The sequence below is a fragment of the Elaeis guineensis genome, chromosome 5 (genome assembly GCF_000442705.2).
Source record: "Elaeis guineensis isolate ETL-2024a chromosome 5, EG11, whole genome shotgun sequence".
Classification (NCBI taxonomy): Eukaryota; Viridiplantae; Streptophyta; class Magnoliopsida; order Arecales; family Arecaceae; genus Elaeis; species Elaeis guineensis.
This window is the reverse complement of record NC_025997.2, coordinates 23216084-23235088: the sequence shown is the minus strand read 5'-3', so window position 1 is coordinate 23235088 and position 19005 is coordinate 23216084. Positions and strand designations below refer to the sequence as shown.

At 36.4% G+C, this 19005-nt stretch overlaps 1 protein-coding gene across 1 annotated transcript; it reads right to left on the bottom strand.

The window, feature by feature from the left end:
- Positions 1 to 1814: 1814 nt before the first annotated feature.
- Positions 1815 to 9101, bottom strand: LOC105036793 (pectinesterase). Its single transcript, XM_073257751.1, has 2 exons — positions 8003 to 9101; positions 1815 to 2658 (listed from the first exon to the last, which is right to left on the bottom strand). The coding sequence occupies exons 1-2, from the start codon at positions 8976 to 8978 to the stop codon at positions 1964 to 1966; spliced, it is 1671 nt and encodes a 556-aa protein (XP_073113852.1). The 5' UTR covers positions 8979 to 9101; the 3' UTR covers positions 1815 to 1963.
- Between the last annotated feature and the right edge of the window lie 9904 nt (positions 9102 to 19005).

Here is a 19005-nt window from a genome sequence, read left to right as displayed (position 1 = left end):
TGGGCCTTGTATCAAAATGGGTCTCATACATCCCCCGTTTTTCTTTTTCTTTTTCCGCCGTTATCTTGTTCAATTTATATTGTACTGACATGGGGATAAGTGAATTTTTTGATCTTGGCTCTGTATCGATCTGACTCCTCAGCAAAAATTATGTCCACAATAGCTCAACGTGGCTGTGGTAACTACCAACGATTTCAATCCATTAATGTATTAATTGCACCCCTAATACCTAGGGTAATAGCTTGTGTATTTTCTCTTATATATAATGAGGTAGAGGACATCCTTAGGTAAGTCTTTTTAAACATAGAGGTCATGTTTCATCATTTTTTTCTCTCATTTCATTATTCCTTAAACTGATTTAGACATAAGAAGATTCTCCATCGAATAAATTTCAGCAAGTGAACTGTTAGTTATAGATTGAAAGAGCCATTCATCTCGGTCTCCCATCGAACATTCAGCTCGTCTTCGTATTGATCTCCAGTTCAATCATCTACCTATCTCATCGGAGTTTAGTGGCAATAGATACCATCTTTAAACTATCCTTATCCCATCATGGGCTGGATTTGGGCACATACAACGATAAATTTTAAATAGATCCAGCCAAAGTCTGACAAAAAATATATATAATTTATGCTTGAGATCCGGCCATGATTAGCTCTATTTGTATTCTAACAGCAACGAAGGCTTCACTGTGGCCCCATTTGTCCAAAACCATGGTCACAATGCTACATAGATTTTTATGATACTTTAATTAAATAATTATTTTTTGAGATAAAAAGAACGAGACCTATATATAGGATGCTTAACTGGGCCCTATTAGGGATGCACAATCCAAGACCCTTATCGAGAATTTCTGGTTGCTAAATAGAGGGGCATGATTGCTGGGACAATCCTATTAGTTCATTTCATTGATCTATTATTAGATCAAGTTCAATTATTGTATTATTTGAGAATGCTATATTATTTCATAGTATGATAAGCTCATGCGAGATGCGTGAGAAAGAAAGCAAGTATGCCAAGATACTTGAGAGATGAAAAGAGGCCACAGGTCCCAATATGCTGAAAATTTAAAGTTAAATCAATATTTTAACTGATTGAGTTATTAATATTTTTGAGAGGATCAATAATTCCAACCACCCATGATCTCTCTATTTTGACGCCCGTGGGTCAGCTTTTCTCGACAGCTAAATGTTTAGGGATTTTCCAAAGCTAATAACGTGATAATAGTTATCCTTAAATTTAATACCCAAAATTTTTGCTCATCCTATCAATTGGATCGGCAAAGTCTTTTAAGCCGAAAAAGGCCACTGCAATAACCTAAGAAAGGGATCATAACCAGACATTCATTAGGACAACTGAATCAAGCTAGCCACATACCAAGTTTACACTAGGAGATATTGGCACGATACCTTAGGAAATGATTTAATTTGGATCAGGGTTTAAAAGTTATGGAATTAAGAACATCTTGATGGATTTCTTGGTCTGGTTGCTGGACGTGAAAAGTGTGGGAGGAAGCCTGTCCAAGGAGTCATCAAGATGCACTCGCAAAGTCGTATGTAGTCCAACATCTAATGGGCTAATTACACTCATATTGTATCGCATGGGCCTATGACGGGATCCACGCCTAGCCAATATTACAAGAAAATATCGTGCAACGTACCCTATTCTAATTAAAAAGGTTTTGGACTCTAGTGTTCAATTAAATTCAACCCTAAGGATGATCCCAACATCGATGATTTTTTCTTAATTCAATCCCATACCACATTTTAAATTAAATTTCAAAATTAAATCAAGAGCACATTCTTTCGAGCAAATTAATCACAGCCCATAGCGGAAGGTGGTAATTTGATTAACATAATTCCCCAAACATTAATATTACAACAATTAACCAATCAACTCAAGATAGAGTAGGATAGCCTTTATTCCTGAAAATCCAAAGATTCAATAACTAAATTATCCCCTCTCACATTAACCCTGAAGTAAATGGAACGGAAGTTGCACCCAACCACTGATCACCCTGTATGAATGATTGCACAGTGAAGTTACTAGCTTCTGCTGCACTTGTGATGACTCTGTATCCTGGCCATGTCACCCTTCTAGAGGTATTTGAACCTGGCCCCAGGTTCATGTACTCTCCATAGTATAGAGTGCTCAATGCGAAGTCACCATCCCATTCCAACCACCCTGCAGGATTTATCAAACTACCAAGGTAGGACTGCATGAACACCGTCCTCGAGTATTGTTTCCATGGCCTGCCAAGGTATGTTGAGAAGTTCGATTGCACCGGGATGAGATCAGAAGCTGCAGCAACCTTGCACTTCTGGATGGAAATGCCAGTGTTCTGATTGGGGTCTTCTCTCCCTTGGGCTGTGAATATGTTCTTCTGGTTTGGATCGGGTTTTCGAGCATACAAGTTGCAGTTTTGGAACACCACCGCTGCGTCCCCAAAGATGAAATCCACGGTGCCATAAACATCGCAGTCTCTGTAGAATTGGCGAAGAGAGTGGACGTATAGAGTGTCTTGGTAGCCTACGAAACTGCAACGATAGAAGGCGGAGAGGTCAGCGCCAACCCTCAGGGCAACAGCTTGGTGTTTGCTTGGTCCTGCTGAGTTCTCTATTGTGATATCTCGCGCAAGGAATCCATCGCCAACCACAGCTGCAACCAATGCAGAGGAGATGATCATATTTTAGATCAATTATAGAAGACTAATTTTGAATGAACTTTAACAAACCTCCACGTCGATGTGAATCACTGGAGTTGAGCCTTGGTTCTCAGAAATGTTACAAATTCATAGAAATACTGCAAAGATTACGGTTCCATATATGATACAGGCTCACAGCCAGCAATATTAGTACTCTTCGCTGTTTACAATAATACTCCAAAGAGATGCATGGTTCTCTATCTCTATTTATAATCTTAATGAATGTGTGGGAAACCTCCCTTTTCCTCATTCTATGAGCTGGATGAGCATGTAAGAAAGATCATCAAATCAACTGCTGTAAAGGAACTATGATCACTTGGACACTTTGGGTTTAGTTGGAGGTGCTAATGGTCTAAATAGATTGAGCTTGCCTCTCTCTCACATGCGCGATTGGAGCTCTATTCGAAGTAAAATGAGCAGTGTTTGAATCAACAATCCAGGCTTGAAATTAATTTTAAGTCACGCCAAAAATAGAACTTGCTTTATATGATAATCATCTCTGCCTTTTCACCTCATATCTCCCTCTCAGCCCAAGCCCAACCAAACATGCCGCAGTCAGTTCAGCGTCAAATAAAATCATTATTGAGTTGGAAGAATTTCATAGTTGACATGAAAAATTGAGCATCTGGATTTACCGCCCGTTTAATAAAAATCTGAAACGGCGTTTTGAATCCTCCAAAATCTGAAAAAAGCCCACTATTGGAGCTTTTGGATAAAAGCTCTACTTGTGATGTCGGATGATGAATTAAAAAAAATAATAATAATTTAAAAATAATTTATAAGTGAACAATACTTTATAATAATAGTTTTACTGATGCAATATAGTAATAATATAATAAAAGATATTATATAACACTATATTGCCATCATTATTATTATGTAATATAATATAATTATATTATAATAAATAATATATTTTTATAATACTAAATAATAATATCATATTATTATGTAATAAAAATAATATATTATATAATAATATTATAAAAATATAGATATAAATTTATAATAATATCATAAAAATATACTTTTGGACCGTTCTCATTCTTCTCTGATTACATTTATTGGTCATCCCCTTAGAGTATCGAAGGTTAACTTTGATGGTTCTACAAAAGATCAACTTGCAGGTCCTAGCTTCTTGATTAGAGATCACGATGGAAAATTTATTAATGTTAGATCAATTTGCCTGCCCTCATCAACAATTATCAAAGCTAAACTACAAGCAATGGAAAGGTACTTGCACAGTTTTGTTCTGGTATAAGGCCACTAAGGTGACTCTTATATAGTCGTACATCAGATGTTAATCGATCCTTTAATTACGGTCCTCTTCATCTACCTCTACTCAAAAGATAAAATTAAAGTTGTTCAAGTATTTAGGACCTGTTTGACTTGCAGGAAGAATTTTTTTTCGTAGGAAGAACTTTTTTTCTCAGAAAGTAATTTTTCAAGAACTAATTTTCTGAGAATAAAATTTTGATATATTTAATTAATCATGAAAAAATGACTAATTATAGAGAAGCTTATATTTACTTAAGTATCTATTTTTTTAAAAAAATTATATAAAATACCTATTATATCTTTAATAGATATAAGACCATACATTTTTACTCCTAAACTTTATATAAATATTAATATTATATTTATATTAATATAAAATATAATATTAATATATTATAATATAATATTTGACCATAATAATTTATTATATTAACATAATACTAATATATATTAATATTATATTAATATTTTAATATAATAATTTATTAATATCGATATTAAATATAATATTATATTAATATAAATATTATATTAATATTAATATTAATATTATATTAATATAAATATTAAAATAATATTAAAATATAATAAATATTATAATATTAATGTAATATTATATCACCATTCAGTATTTTATCATAACTATCTATTGATATTTTATAAAATCTTAACCATAGATCTTAAAAGGATATTTTGTAAAAAAAAAAGTATCACTATTTTTCATCCCATAGAAAGTACCAAAATCCATCTTCTCATGGATTTTCACTTTTCATAAAATGTGAGAAGTAATTTTTCATGAATTTTTTTTTAATTTTTTCTTCTCTTAAAACTTTAATCAAATAAGAGACCCCTTTTACTTTTCATCCTCTTCCCTTCTCTACTTTCCGCCAACCAAACGAGTCCTTAAAGCTTCTCATGTATTTCATGTCGGCAACCAGTCAGCAGATTGGCTGAAATTTTGGGAGACGTGGATTACATGGAAGACTCTTCTATTCCAGTTCAGCTCAACTCCTTACTTTAGGCCGAGATGCATGGGTGCAGTTTCTTAAAAGTTTTGTTCCAATTTTCGCTATATACTTTTTTTTTTTTTCTTTTGCCCTTTTGTGGGTTTTGAGCTCGCTCCCTATTCTAATTTGCACTCTCAAAATAAAAATAGAAATAAAAATAAAAAAATAAAAAAGGGGTGGTTGTATATGCACGATTCACAGCTCAATCCTATAAGCTCATTGAAAACTATAAATGTGGACCAAAGTCACCAAAGGTGACGTGACCTGAGGACGGACGTTTGTTCGTGGTGCCAATTCAACACCGATAGCTCCAAGTGGCGAAGTTCACCGTCCAGGGATGAGTGGTTGAGCATGACGTTAACCCAATACTGTGTTGCCACTGTGGTTGGCAACGGCTAAAGGAACCCGAAGATTTGGGTTTTGCCGGTGGGATTACGGCAGGATCTTCAAGATGTGTTAGGGTCAGAGAAGCTAATGATGTTATAGTATGGGTTGCAATCGTGAATTAGTCCAATGTCGTGTATGATCATTTGTTCCCTAACTTACGTATCCTAACTACTATATCCTAACCGCATGAGCGAGCAGATCATTTCTTAATCTTTTACTGCGATTAGGACAAACTTGAATCCAGTTCTTTGTTTGAGTCAAGCCTACATCTGGCAAAACTGGGTCACATGTTATCTTACTCTTTGAAAAACCCTTGTTCAATACCTTGTTCTAGTGTGTCACACGTTATGTTACTCTTTGAAAAACCCTTGCTCTAGTGTTTGAAAAAAAAAATGTCTTATTTCGACGTACAAAGTTTATTCTAATCCAAAAAAATTTATATGTCGGTCACCTTGCATCTCACATTATTGCATAATCAGCACACACCCGACAATCCTGGGAAAAAAACGCTAAATCTTATCTCATATGAAAGTTGTGCCCTCAAGAGAACCGGACTATTTGACACACAAGCCATTGTTCTTGACTTGAATTATATAGAAAGTTTTGTAGTGTGTGTGTGTACATATATATATATATATTAATATCGTGTTACTTTTGCTACTACTAGCTGTGCTTATTTTGTTATTACTGTACTATTTCTAACATTATTACCGTTACTGTCGAAGTTTTTTTCTCCAAGCAGCATTCAGAATTCGAATTCTCTACATTTTTCAAGAACAAATTTTTAAGAGACAGATCCAACTCAACTAAACTAATATTTTTTGATACTATTACTGATCCTGTTATTAATGTTGTTCTTATTGTGATTAATATTATTATATTCTGATAATATTGTTGTTATGATTATTATATTATGTTACTACTTTTATTATAGTTTATTATAGAAGGATGGAGATGCTAATCCTCGTGATATTCATATAAAAGTAAAGAATTCTAATCTTCATCAGTTGGTGCCCACCGACAAACCACGCATGTCTCGCGAGCGTACTCAAAACTGCAAAGATACATGGGGCGCAGATTGATGCGCCGTGATCTAACCAAGATCGCACTGCTCTGGTGGACCCAGGCCGGCAATTTCCTTGGCGTTAAGTAGGTTGCACGTTATTCTCCGGCCCCGGTCCTTAACGTTGTTGATATAAATCAAAAGTATGTCAAACCTCATAACTTTAAAAGTGCTTGGGGCCAGCCATGATATTTAAAAGATTATTGCGACATGTGAAGATGAGAAACGTATTTTACATCACAACCAATCTCATCATCTCGCATTGATCTCATGACTTTGGCCTATGTTCCCATGCCATTTGGCATAAATATTATCTTATCTATAAGAAAGGGAAGGGACAGGGGTCATGTTGTGCACTTGTATGCATGTGAGCTCGCTCGATTATCTTATTTTTAACACACTTTGTGAGCTAATATTTGACAGAATTTGAAGTCACGAGCAGGGAACTTTTGTTTAACCTACCCATGAACTCATGTGGCATCCGCTTGATAGAATAATATCAGATCCTGAGGTATCTTCACGGGCTCTCTCAATGCACCCTGATCGTTCCACAAAATAAATTGTTACTCTTAACAAAAATTTCTTTAGAGATTAAATCTGAGCCTGGCAACCTTTCTTGCTAAATTGTCAAGCTATATCTTCAGTGCCGAACATGGAAGTTATTGCATGTTTTCCATTGTGTAGAGACCCAAGCCAGACTCGTGCAACTTAAACATGAGGGTTTGAGTTGGGTCCATTTCATGATAGACATTAAATTTTCTACCACATAAAAATTCGCATTCATGGATCTGTGTGAAATTCTGGCTATCCGTTTTAATTACAAGAATTTTAGGGGCTCTCCTTTGGGTAAGAATTTTGCGGCTCACTTGGAGCAAAGACGAATTGGGATTTACCCGGTGGTCTACCTCCATTTTGGACTCCGTTTCTCGAGTGGGACATCCTAAAAAATTCTAGATCCATGTAGTGGGACCTCCTACGTCTCTCTCCCTGTCTGTCTCTCAGAGCAAAGTGTACCTAAATTGTAGTCGAGCAGATGTCCTACATTAGTGTACAGAACTGTCACATCACGGGTAAAGTCAGAAAATTACCATAGAGTCACTGAAGCGAATACAAATTAAAACAAAAAAAAAAAAAGGAAAAATAGCCTCGTAGAGAAACCTTTTCCGACAAAAAATATGGTTAGGAAAGTGTCCCTTTGGAGTCAACCGTGCAGTAAAACAACTATACGCTATCCGGTAACAGTAATATATTTCTTACTAGATGGTTAATGCTCTGGCTAGAGGTAATACAAGAAAAGTTAACAATATCACTGAAAGAATGACAACTTCAACGACCAACCATACCAAAACTATATCACGAGGCTACATCAGATCTGCTATCTTAATTTTTTAATATTTTATATTCTAATTTTCATGCATATATTTAATATTTTCGAATATTTTAATTTAACTGATTTATCAAGAAAAAGAAACTAGATGGTTAAGAATTTGATAAGTGCGAAATTTGAAAAAAAAAGAAATAGATGGCTAAGAATCGATGAGTGTTGAGCAAAGAGTAACTCACCAACAGTAGCCGACCTGAAGGTGGTCCAGCCGTCCACCACATTCCGGCTAGCTTTCACCACCGTCTTCCCGATGCCGTCCCCGATGAACATTAAATTCTTCTTGTTCTTCGCCACATCCACATTTTCAAAGTACGCCCCGGCCTTTATGTAGATCACGAACCTCGTCGCCGAGTTGTTCGGCGCCGCCGCCACCGCCGGCCCGATGGTCGTGAAGTTCCCGCTCCCGTCCTTCGCCACCACCAGGTTCGGCGACGTCGCATTCGCCGCCGCCTGCAGCAGCCGCCGGTCCTTCCTGGACACCCACGTCGGAAACCCCCCTGCCACCTCGCCGTACCCCTCGAACGCCTCCCTTCCCCGCCACCGGCGACGGATCTTTTTCACCATGGCGAGGGAGTTGCTGACGAGGTGGGAGACGTGGTTGAGACGGCCCTCGATGGACGGCCGGACGCCGCCGCCGTTGACGTAGGCGAAGCCGTCGAGGCAGGTGTACTGGTTGGTCATGGCGGCGGAGAGCACCGTCTGGATGTCGCTGACGTGGACGGAGGCGTTGCCGCAGGTGAGGTCGGCGGCGGCGGTGCGGAGATCGTCGAGGGTCTGGTCGAGGAGTTCAAGGCAGTCGTTGAGGGCGAGGCGCTGGCGGGAGTCCATGTAGCCACGGCGGCGGAGGTAGGAAGAGCAGTTGGAGGCGGAGAAGCGGACGTCGTTGGCGGTGCGGTTGACGACGGCGGCGATCACGTCGGGGAGGGATTTGGAGGTGAGGTTGGGGATGTCGGCGAGTGTCGAGACGCAGAGGTCTGGGTAGAGAGTGCCGTCGCAATGCCGGGCGGCGGCTTGCAGGTGGGAATGGACGTGGAGTTGGTGGCGACGGCGGCCATTGGCTGAGGGTTTTCGTTCTATGGGAATTACTAGTAGTAGTAGAAAGAGAGAGAAGATGGAAAGTATAGTGAACAAGAGCTTGGCTTGTGATGCTAACATGGTGACAGAAATAGGGCAAGAGAAGGAGAGTGATGAGACTTGAGAGCTCTTAGCTGACTCTTGGTCTTATATTTTTGTGCGAAGGGATGGATGGATACGCGAGCCGTCTAGGTGGGAGAGTAATGGTGAGAACTGTGACGGTATCCGGGTTGTGGGATTTGCGGTGTTTTGTGGGTGGAAAAGTTGATGAATGAGTGGGCATGGGACCCGCTTCACGTGCATGGTGAGGAGATATCGTTCCACAGGTTAAAAAATACGCGGAGTTGACGGAGACAGGGGAGATGGGTGGGGGGAAACGGGGCTTGCCGCAGCAAAAATCATATGGGGCATCAGAGAAGGAAATATAAGATGGATCTTTTTTATTTTTTATCAATTTTTTATACATATTTTAAAATAAAAATTAAAAACTAATTTTTTTTATATTAACATAAAATTATCATTTTATGATTAAAAAATATTATATTTATTTTTTTTATTTTTTAAATATATATTTTTATCGATATATATTGTATGATCAAATAATATAGACAAAATAATTTTGCCATCTATAAAATCAATATATATTTAGATGAATCGATACATAGTTTCTAAAATATTATGTTCATCATTATATAACATATGGTTAGATGATACATATTTAGCAAATTAATAATATAGTAATTTAATACACATCTCCATACAAATTGATTTATAATTTTTAAACATCATGTTTACCGGTACACACTATGTGACTAGATGATACATACTCATCGACTTCCTAATATATATTTCAAGCTTCTTTGACATATAGTCAATAGTAATCTAAGATATACCTTCAGATAAAAGTATTTTTTAAAATTATATATCGATTTATATGATGTATGTATTCAATCACTACTAAGTATGTATTAAAAAAACTTGCGGTGCGTATTAGGAAGTTGAAAGTATGTAATGTCTGATTATGTAGTATATATCGATAAATATAATATTTTAAAAATAATATATCAATTTATTTGAAGGTATGTATTGAGTTGTTAGGTAACTAATTTGTTAAGTATGTACCATCTGACCGTATCCTGTGTACTGATGAATATAATATTCTATAAATTATATATTGATTTACGTAAACTAATGCATTAGTCCACTAAATGACTATTAATATATATGTTTGGTGCGTATTATCCGATCATATAGTACGTACTGATAAAAAATATATTTTAAAAATAAAAAAATACTATACATGATTTTTTTAATTTTTTTATTTTTTATGATAGAAATAATGATTTTATTAGTAGAAATAATTTTTAACTTTTAAATTTCTACTTTAAAATGAGTATTAGATGAAACATATATATATATATATATATATATATATATATATATATATATATATATAGTCTCCCTTTGATACCCACTCCATATGAATTTTTTCTTAGGGCTTGCCACGTATTGAAGTGCGGAATCGTGGATGGAGTCGGCAGGGAGGCTTGCAGATTTTATGTATACTGACCATCGGAACATAAAGTTTTTCGTCCTTCATTATATATATAAAATGGTTTTTCGTCATAAAAGGAGAAGCACGTTGGAACATAGAATGGCATCAAGCTGCTATCTACTCTCGAGTAAAGCATACAGCTTGACAGCGCTAGTGGGTTCACAGGTCAATTGAGTGCAGAACTGTGCAGCCCTGATTGCAGGCAATAATTTCTCGTATACAAGCCTGGCAACTGACAAGCTTTTGTTGGTCTTTTATCGCCATTGGACTCGAGACCACGCAGTCGGTCCGCAATGGGTAAAGAAGCTTTTATTTGCTATTGGATCACGCAGCTGGTGGCCATTGGACTTGAGACACGCAGTCGGTCCGCAACGGGTAAAGAAGCTTTAATTTGGTAACTCACGGATAGAGATGACAAAATTAATCCGATCTGATAGGTATACATTCTATTCAAACCTGATCAAACCCGAAAAATAGAGTTTGACTGAGTTTGGGTAAAATTCGAAAACTATAGTACGGATATGGGTAGTGCTATTTTCTACCCGAATCCGATCCGAACCTATGGGTATGGATAATATCCGAATCCATATCCGAATATATATATATATATATATATATATATGTATATATATATATATATATATATATATATATATATGTATATGTATATATATATATATATGTATATATATATATATATGTATAATATATATATATATATATGTATATATATATATATATATGTATATATATATATATATATATATATATATATATATACATACATATATATATATATATACATACACATATATATATATATATATATCCGAATATATATATACATATACATATACATATATATACATATATACATACATATACATATATACACACATATACACACACATATATATGATCTCTCTCTCTCTCTCTCTCTATATATATATATATATATATAATTATATATATGTATGTATGTATATGTATGCATGCATATATGTATGCATGTATGTATGTGTGTGTGTTAGAAGTGTGTATGTGCGTATGTATGTATGTATATATATATATAATTGGTAATTCTATTTTTGATTGATAATATGCATAAAATTATTTTACTTTTTTTTTGGGTATAGAATGGACGGGTATGGGTTGGGTATGGGGTGGGTATGGATTGGGTATGGGGAAATGGGTTACCCACGGGTATCCCGAACCCGTTGGGTATGGGGATGGGTATCTCTTTTCTTATCCGATTGGATATCGGGTAGGATTTGGATATAGGGTATTAAGTTCGGATTTGGGGATGGGTAGTATACTATCCGACCCAAATCCTACCCATTGCCATCTCTACTCACGGATGTTAGTAGGGTCATTTAAGAAACCGATCGAGTGGCTCTTTTGGATGATTTTCCCAGTTATTTGCGCAAATAACTTAATCGAGTCAATCAGAGGTATTATATTACGAGATAAATGGATGTAGAGAAATAAATAACTTCCTCACCGCTCAAATAAGGAAAGGACATTTTCTACAAAAAAAAAAAAAAAAAAAAAAAAGGAGAACGCCTCTTGCCTATATGATACATGTTACCATTGGAACATGTTATTTGTGAGAAAGATGACATAAACAATTGACTAACATTCAAAGCAAATTCAGTGCTACAAAAGGATCTAAACTTGGGGATGGCATTCGGTTGAATGGGATCAAATGGGATAAGTATCGGATTAGATATAGATTGGTTAAAAAATTATCCATCCGAACTCGATTTATTTATTAAATAGATAAAAAATTTAAATCTAAATATTATTGATTAAATAGATATTTTGAACCAAACCGTATAATTTATTTATTAAATAGGTTAGGCCAGTTCAAACAGATTAAATATGTTAAGTAAATTATTAATGAATTAAATAATTTTAAATGGATTAAACATGTTAAACAATTGAGGTTAAATATGATAGAAATATATTAGTAAATTTTAAATAAATTAAATAGATCTTAAATGGATTAAATAGGTTGAATTATGATATGATCTAATTGTTAAATAGATTAAAATATATTAAATGAGTTAAAAGATCTAAACTTGAACCAAACATATGTACTAGAGAGGTCTAAATAGGTTCATCAATTGATGACCCAAATTTATTTATGTCAAATATGAATTTGCTTAAAGTGGTCGCTCATAGGTAGGTTGATAGATGAGTCATAATCTATCCCTATCTAAATTGGACATTAACTATGCATTATTTGACTCGACTAATCAATTATAGTGATATGGCACTTGAAGTTTCATCAATGGGGCTGAAGAAGAGTCGAGGGGATGTTTGGTTCACAGAATCAAAATTGAGATGGAAATTTGAATGGTTATATCCTCTGAAACATTTGAATCGTGATCGAAATCACAATCGAAATTGAGATTTGAATCCTTAAGAGAGAGTCGAGATCGAGTTTTTGGGAGATTAGGCTATTCTTATTCCTTTTCGAAATCGAAATTGGAATAGAACTTCCTTCAACCAAATGGTTGGAATAGGAAGTACTCATTCTCATTTCATTTTATGCCCCAACTCCCCTCAACAAACATCTCTTGACTGTAATGCAGTATCGAAAAGTTAAGGATGCATTTGGTTCGTGATTGAAATTGGAATAAAAATTATTCAGAATTAGAATGGATTGGAATGGGAATATGAATGGCCATCTCCCCACGCATGTTTAGTTCGTTAACCAAAGGTGGAATCAGAATCGAAATTCAATGTTAGGAGAAAGAGTGAATTTTGAGAAATTGGGGCATTCCTATTCCTCTCCTTAGAATTGGAATGGAAATAGATCATCTCTCAACTAAATAGCTAGAATAGAAGTCATTCATTTTTTTACTTCATTTCCACAATTAACTTTTCTCAACCAAAGATGCCCTAAATATAATGGGGTATGTGAAAATGTAGCATGTATATTCTAAGTTGACAAATTAGAATCTGAAAAAACTATCAGATCCTTGAGCCATGTTTAAATAAAGGAGTATACATGGTAAAAAACTTAATATCTATTATTGCCACTGGGGAGTTGATTTGGCCTAGGCCACTAAGCTGAAGTCACCGTATTTGGTCCTCAGTCGATTCCATGAGCTGGATCTTATAAAATCATCAAAGATAGAAAAATCCTCCTGCTTTGGAGAGTTTTTTTGGTGGTGGACCCTCTGATATCTAAGTCAGTTTTTCGTGAAAGCAAATAGAAGAGCTTCGAGCTCTTTCAAAGAGTTTGGCAAAGGAGTCGAGTATGAAGTAAAGTAAGATTGAGTGAGAAGGTGGAGAGTGTGAGTTCAGAGGATGCCATATGGAGATGGAGTTTAGTGATGGAGTCTGAGCTGTTCAAAGCTTTGAGAAGAGAAAGACGAATTCTAGTTCGTGTGGAACCTATCTCAAGGAGATGGCATGTGGAGTAAGAGTTCATCTCTTTTCCTCATTTTTTTCTCCTCTCTTCCTCTTACCTGGAGGATCTTGGAGGGTTGGGTTTTATAGGTGAAGGTGGGTACCTATCACCTTTCAGAATATATGATGTAATTGGGAAGCGGAGGTCATGTGGATGTGCTTTGGTTGTTAGAGAATAATGACTTCACACGTTCTAAAGTTTGTTGAGATCACAGATCTTGTCGAGTGGAGGAAGAAGGCTGGCAACAGTATGGCTAGTTGCTTGTCGCCTAGCGAATGGAAGGCTCTAAAGTTCTCCTAAGCATGGTTGTTGGAGTCCACGCAGCAAAGGCTAAATAGACGCTCCCTTATGCGCTATCAAGGACACGCATAGGGCCGTCATAAGGTCGCCAACACCACGATGGATAGTCTACATTAGGATGCATCAATTGCCTCCTACTTTCGAGGTCGAGGCATCTCCTTGACTTGGGCGAAGGAAGTAGAGGATGCCCCTATACTTGACGTGGAGTTGGCTATCAAGATTGGCTCTCTGAGGCTGTAGGAGTCTTCCAAGCATGGTAATTCTAAGGTTCATCCTAATGTTGCGATTGCTTCTTTGGAGCTATAACTTGGGAATACAATCGAGTGCATATATTTATGGGGGATGTGCGCTCATCTCTTTTCTTGAGAGGGCCTCATGGTGTTAGAAAATCGAATAGGATTGCATGTATAGATTTCAAAACTCTTTTAAAGTAGCAGCGAAAAATGATCTAGGTTAAACCCTTTAACCCTATATGCAGTAGATCTAAACTACATCTATCCGAGTTCTGGATCTAAAACATACATATAATCTAAAAATTAAAATAAAATTGAGATCAGATCTTAATTCCTTACATAGATTAAAATTCATCGCAACCAATGATCTTAGATCTGAAGGATCTTGAGCCGCCCACATGTCCGGCGTCTATAGATATCCATCGGGATCAACTTTGAACTCTTCTTTTTATTATAGATCCTTTTTCTTCGAGTAAGATCTCAGCCTTTTGAATCTTTGATCACGCGTTGATCTCTGACTGTGGTGTTAACACTTGAACTGCAGTTTTTCTCTCTTTTGCTTGGTGTAGAAGAAGACACCCTTCACCTTGAGCGTGTGAGAGGAAGGGATGCCCAACACTTAGGTGTTAGAAAGAGAGGAAGAAGAGGGGAGGTGTGGAGAAGGAGAGGAGGAGTTTTTAATTCCCAAAATTCAATTCATCTAAAACCTTAGGAGATCATCTCCTTAAATAGACCTTTCATGATTTCAAATTGTTATCCAATCAGGCTAAAAAAGTTAGACCTTATCTTATAAAGTTTCTTACCTTTTAATCTAATTTTTTCTAAGAAAATCAGACCTAGTTGGAAAGGCCCTTGCTTTAAAAGTCAAGTGGATGTGGCACCCTCATCTTATAAGGCAAGATGAGAGGGCGCCACATGAATTATTAGGCAGGTAGTTGGGGTGCCAACACTTGGCGTCCCCTTAGGGTTTTCATGCATAAGAGAGGGGGCATGGCCCCTCTCTCTCTCTCCTTCTACGCCTAAGTAAGAGAGGAAGTGGGCCCCTTTCTCTATCTTACGTTCTATCCGAGGGCAGGTGCCATCTCTTCTTTCCAATTAATCCTCATCACAAAAGAAAAAATAAGAGAGAAAATAAGAGGATTAGTTTGCCAACTCATTGACTTGATCCAATCCTTTTGGGCTCTCAAATGGGTGTCCAGCTAAAATTAAATCAAAATAGATTTAAATTAGGTTCAAGGTAATGGACTTGATCTAATTCTTATTTAATAAAGAATCAAAATTTAGAGAATAATTAGGTTTAACCATGTGTTAGCATGATTCTCTTAAACCCAATTAGATTTCTCTAAGTCCTTATCCAATTAGAACTTCATAAGTCCAATTGGTTAATTCAAGATTAAATTTCTTAATATGTAACCTCATGATTTCATTCTATCTGATAGTGAGATATATTGTGATCTTCATCACAATATCATCAAAATTACTTTCGATGAGTTGGAACAATTTCAGCTCTACCTTTCGAGGGTCATCGATCATCAATACGACGTTCGATGAGTCGCACAATCCACCAGTGACATCTAGTAGTATGTAGTAGCAATCTAGTAGAATGAAAGTGTGAACTCCTAGGTATAGTTATCATATGATTCAGTCCTTCTATCGTGAGTCCCGACTTGATGGAGGTCATGAAAAACTCGTCAGACCCCATCGTCAGTTATATGTTAGATTGACTCGACTTGAATTCACTTATGAATCTCGTGAAAACTTCTTTTCAGTATTCATATTTGCTTTGATCAAAGATTTTCTGAATTCAGTCTCGCAAATCGCATAGGACTTCTCTTTTTCTATCAAGATCGATAGATTCTTTTTAGGTGCATCGTACTCCTAACAGTGAATCTGAACCGACTATAGCCAACATACACAGTAAGGATTCGAATGACTAGAAACCAAAAAATATGCAGTCAAACTCAGTAGCCTCACCGCGAATAGCCGATGACATCGCAGATCAAAAGATCACTCACTCTACTGTAGCATCGAGATAACCACTGACGAGTGAGTAGACATCCAAATAAATTTTTATGTTGATCACGCTCAGTATAAGTTATTCTCTAACAACTATCCATACTCTTACCTCAGTGTCCCTACACTGCAGATTCGAGACTCATCTGTCCATAAGAGAGGTGAATAGTGCATCAATCTTAAATGGATTGATCACTATCCTTCGTGATGATCCTTTGATCAGGAGTATTTAGAAATTAACTACAAATTAATGTATGTCTCAAATTCTCAATATTTTGAGAATATAAAAAAATTATCTTTATTAATTTCTAGGATAAATTATGGATATATAAACATGATTGAAAAAAGAAAATCCTTTGTTAATATAAAAATATTATAAGTAAAAATTAAGTCTTAAAATTATAAAATATATCAGCCAATAATTGACTTCTAGGATATTCTTCTAACAAACTCTCACTTGACCTAAAGCTAATTGACCATATACTTAAGGCCCATCTTCTCAAAGTGAGCTTTGATCTTCTGATGGTTGAGAGGCTTGGTCAGTAGGTCCATCACATTTTATGTGGATTCAATTTTCTATATCTTGACGAATTTCTCTCGAGGTATTCGTATATAATGTGGAACTGTCGCTCTATATGCTTGGAGTTCTGATGAGATCTGGGCTCCTTAGCAAGAGATATGGTGCCATTATTGTTGCAATATAGTGTAATGGTATTTGATGGCATCACACCCAGCTCCGTAATGAACTTCTTGAACTAAAGGCTTCTTTAGCAGCTTCAGAGGTGGCTATGTACTCAACTTCTATGGTTGAATCTATAATGATGGGCTACTGCACTGTAAAGATCATTACTGATCACTGTCGTAAGCGGTCAAAAATAAACTCTACTCACTAATATAGCTAGGATGAGTCGAGATCGTATCTACAGAGATCGTGTTAATTACGTTTGAAGAATTTAATTTTAGATTAAATAGCAAAATAAAAGATGATTAAAAGACTACTTAGATAGATAAAAAAGTAAGTAAATAAAAAAATTAATTAAAAGTTGGATGTAAGTATAGAAGGAAATTCTCAAGATCTCAACTACTTTCTTGTTACACAGCTGGTACCGTTCTTTAATATGCCTTACTTAGGTATCTAAATAATAAAGATATAGTCTATTTTAGAGAGTAAAGCCCATACCCATTGGATCACGGCCCATCCCTTAATGCAATATGCAAGTCTAAATTATTTAGATACAAAAGAGAGATCTTTATCTAAAGATAATCTATCCCAAGAGCATGAATTGTATCCGTAGATCACAGCTCATCTCAAGGATAATAGACTATTCTAGATTAAAGATTTACGCACAGAAAATAAAGACATAAAAATATACGCAAGTAAAATCAATCTTCATTGCATATTAAAAGAGGAATACATAAGATTTCACAATAAAAAGCACCGTCGAAACAAAATTATAGAGATCTCCTAGAATGTGATGACTAACCGGTCATTGGGAAGCTTTTCGCTACAATCTTCATCTTAGAACTCTGTAGACTTTTTTCCACAGGCTTGGAGAAGAACTCAGAAGTTGGAGGAAGAAATTTTTGTGGAGAAGAAGAGATCTTTAGGTTAGTTGTTTGGAGGTTTGGAGATGGAAGAGGGGGTGGCATGTGATGGATTGCGGAGGTTTTTGGGTGTTTAGATGGCTAGCGTAGATAAGATGTGGAGGAGTGGAAGAGAGAGAAGAGATGAAAAAATGGCAGCCAAAATGATTTTTAAATAAAGAAGGATGGTGGAGGCATGGAGAAGAATGATCGACCAATCGTTGTTTTATGGCATCCCTTTAAATCCCTATGGTCACCTCCAAAGCTATGGGGGTACCATAAAATCCTACATGGATGACTCCGATGATGGGTTGATCGTTGATTGGAGGCTCGAGTGTAGGCTGATGAAGTTCACGATTTGAGGCTTCGGTGTCCTTTAGACAATTGATGAAGCTATGCAAATAGCCTCATCGAATGAGGATTTCTATTTCTCTCTTCAGTTGGAATCAATCCTCGATGTCATGGTCCTCGAAGCATCGAGGGCTCTAAATGCCATGGTCCTCGAAGCATCAAGGGCTCCGAGACCAACGAGAAGGCTTCCCGTCGTGTTTCTACTTTTTCGGCTAGGGAGTAGGGTGGTCCTTCCTAGCTCTTTTTTGCTCACTCTATTTTTCTGCTTCTCTACCATCCCCTTCTTGTCGTCAATGTATGTATCAACATAGATGAGGAGCTTGAAGAAGTCACAAGAGAACTTCTTTGCAAGAGAGAAATAGAAACCATTGGCTTTCAGTCCCTTCTTGAAGGCTGACATCGTGATCGAGTGATCCAAATTACAGACTTCCAGCATGGCCACCTTAAAACGACTCATGTAGCTCCGAAGAGATTCTTCGCCTTCTTGCTTGATGGAGAAAAGGGCATTAGTACCCTTCCTTGGCTTCCTATTGCTTTGATACTGAGTTGCAAACTTTTGGCTGAACTTTTTAAAAGAATGGATGGAGTTCAGTTGAAGCTTGGTGTATCAGACTCAGGCAACACCCTGAAGAGTGACAGAAAAGGACTTGC

Bases quoted from the DNA above. Each gene is read 5' to 3' on its own strand.
- LOC105036793 (XM_073257751.1), bottom strand. From the start codon at position 8,978: ATGTTAGCATCACAAGCCAAGCTCTTGTTCACTATACTTTCCATCTTC. The intron at 2,659-8,002 runs GTGAGTTACTCT...CATTGGTTGCAG, and splicing joins CTTCAGGTCGGCTACTGTTG to CTGTGGTTGGCGATGGATTC.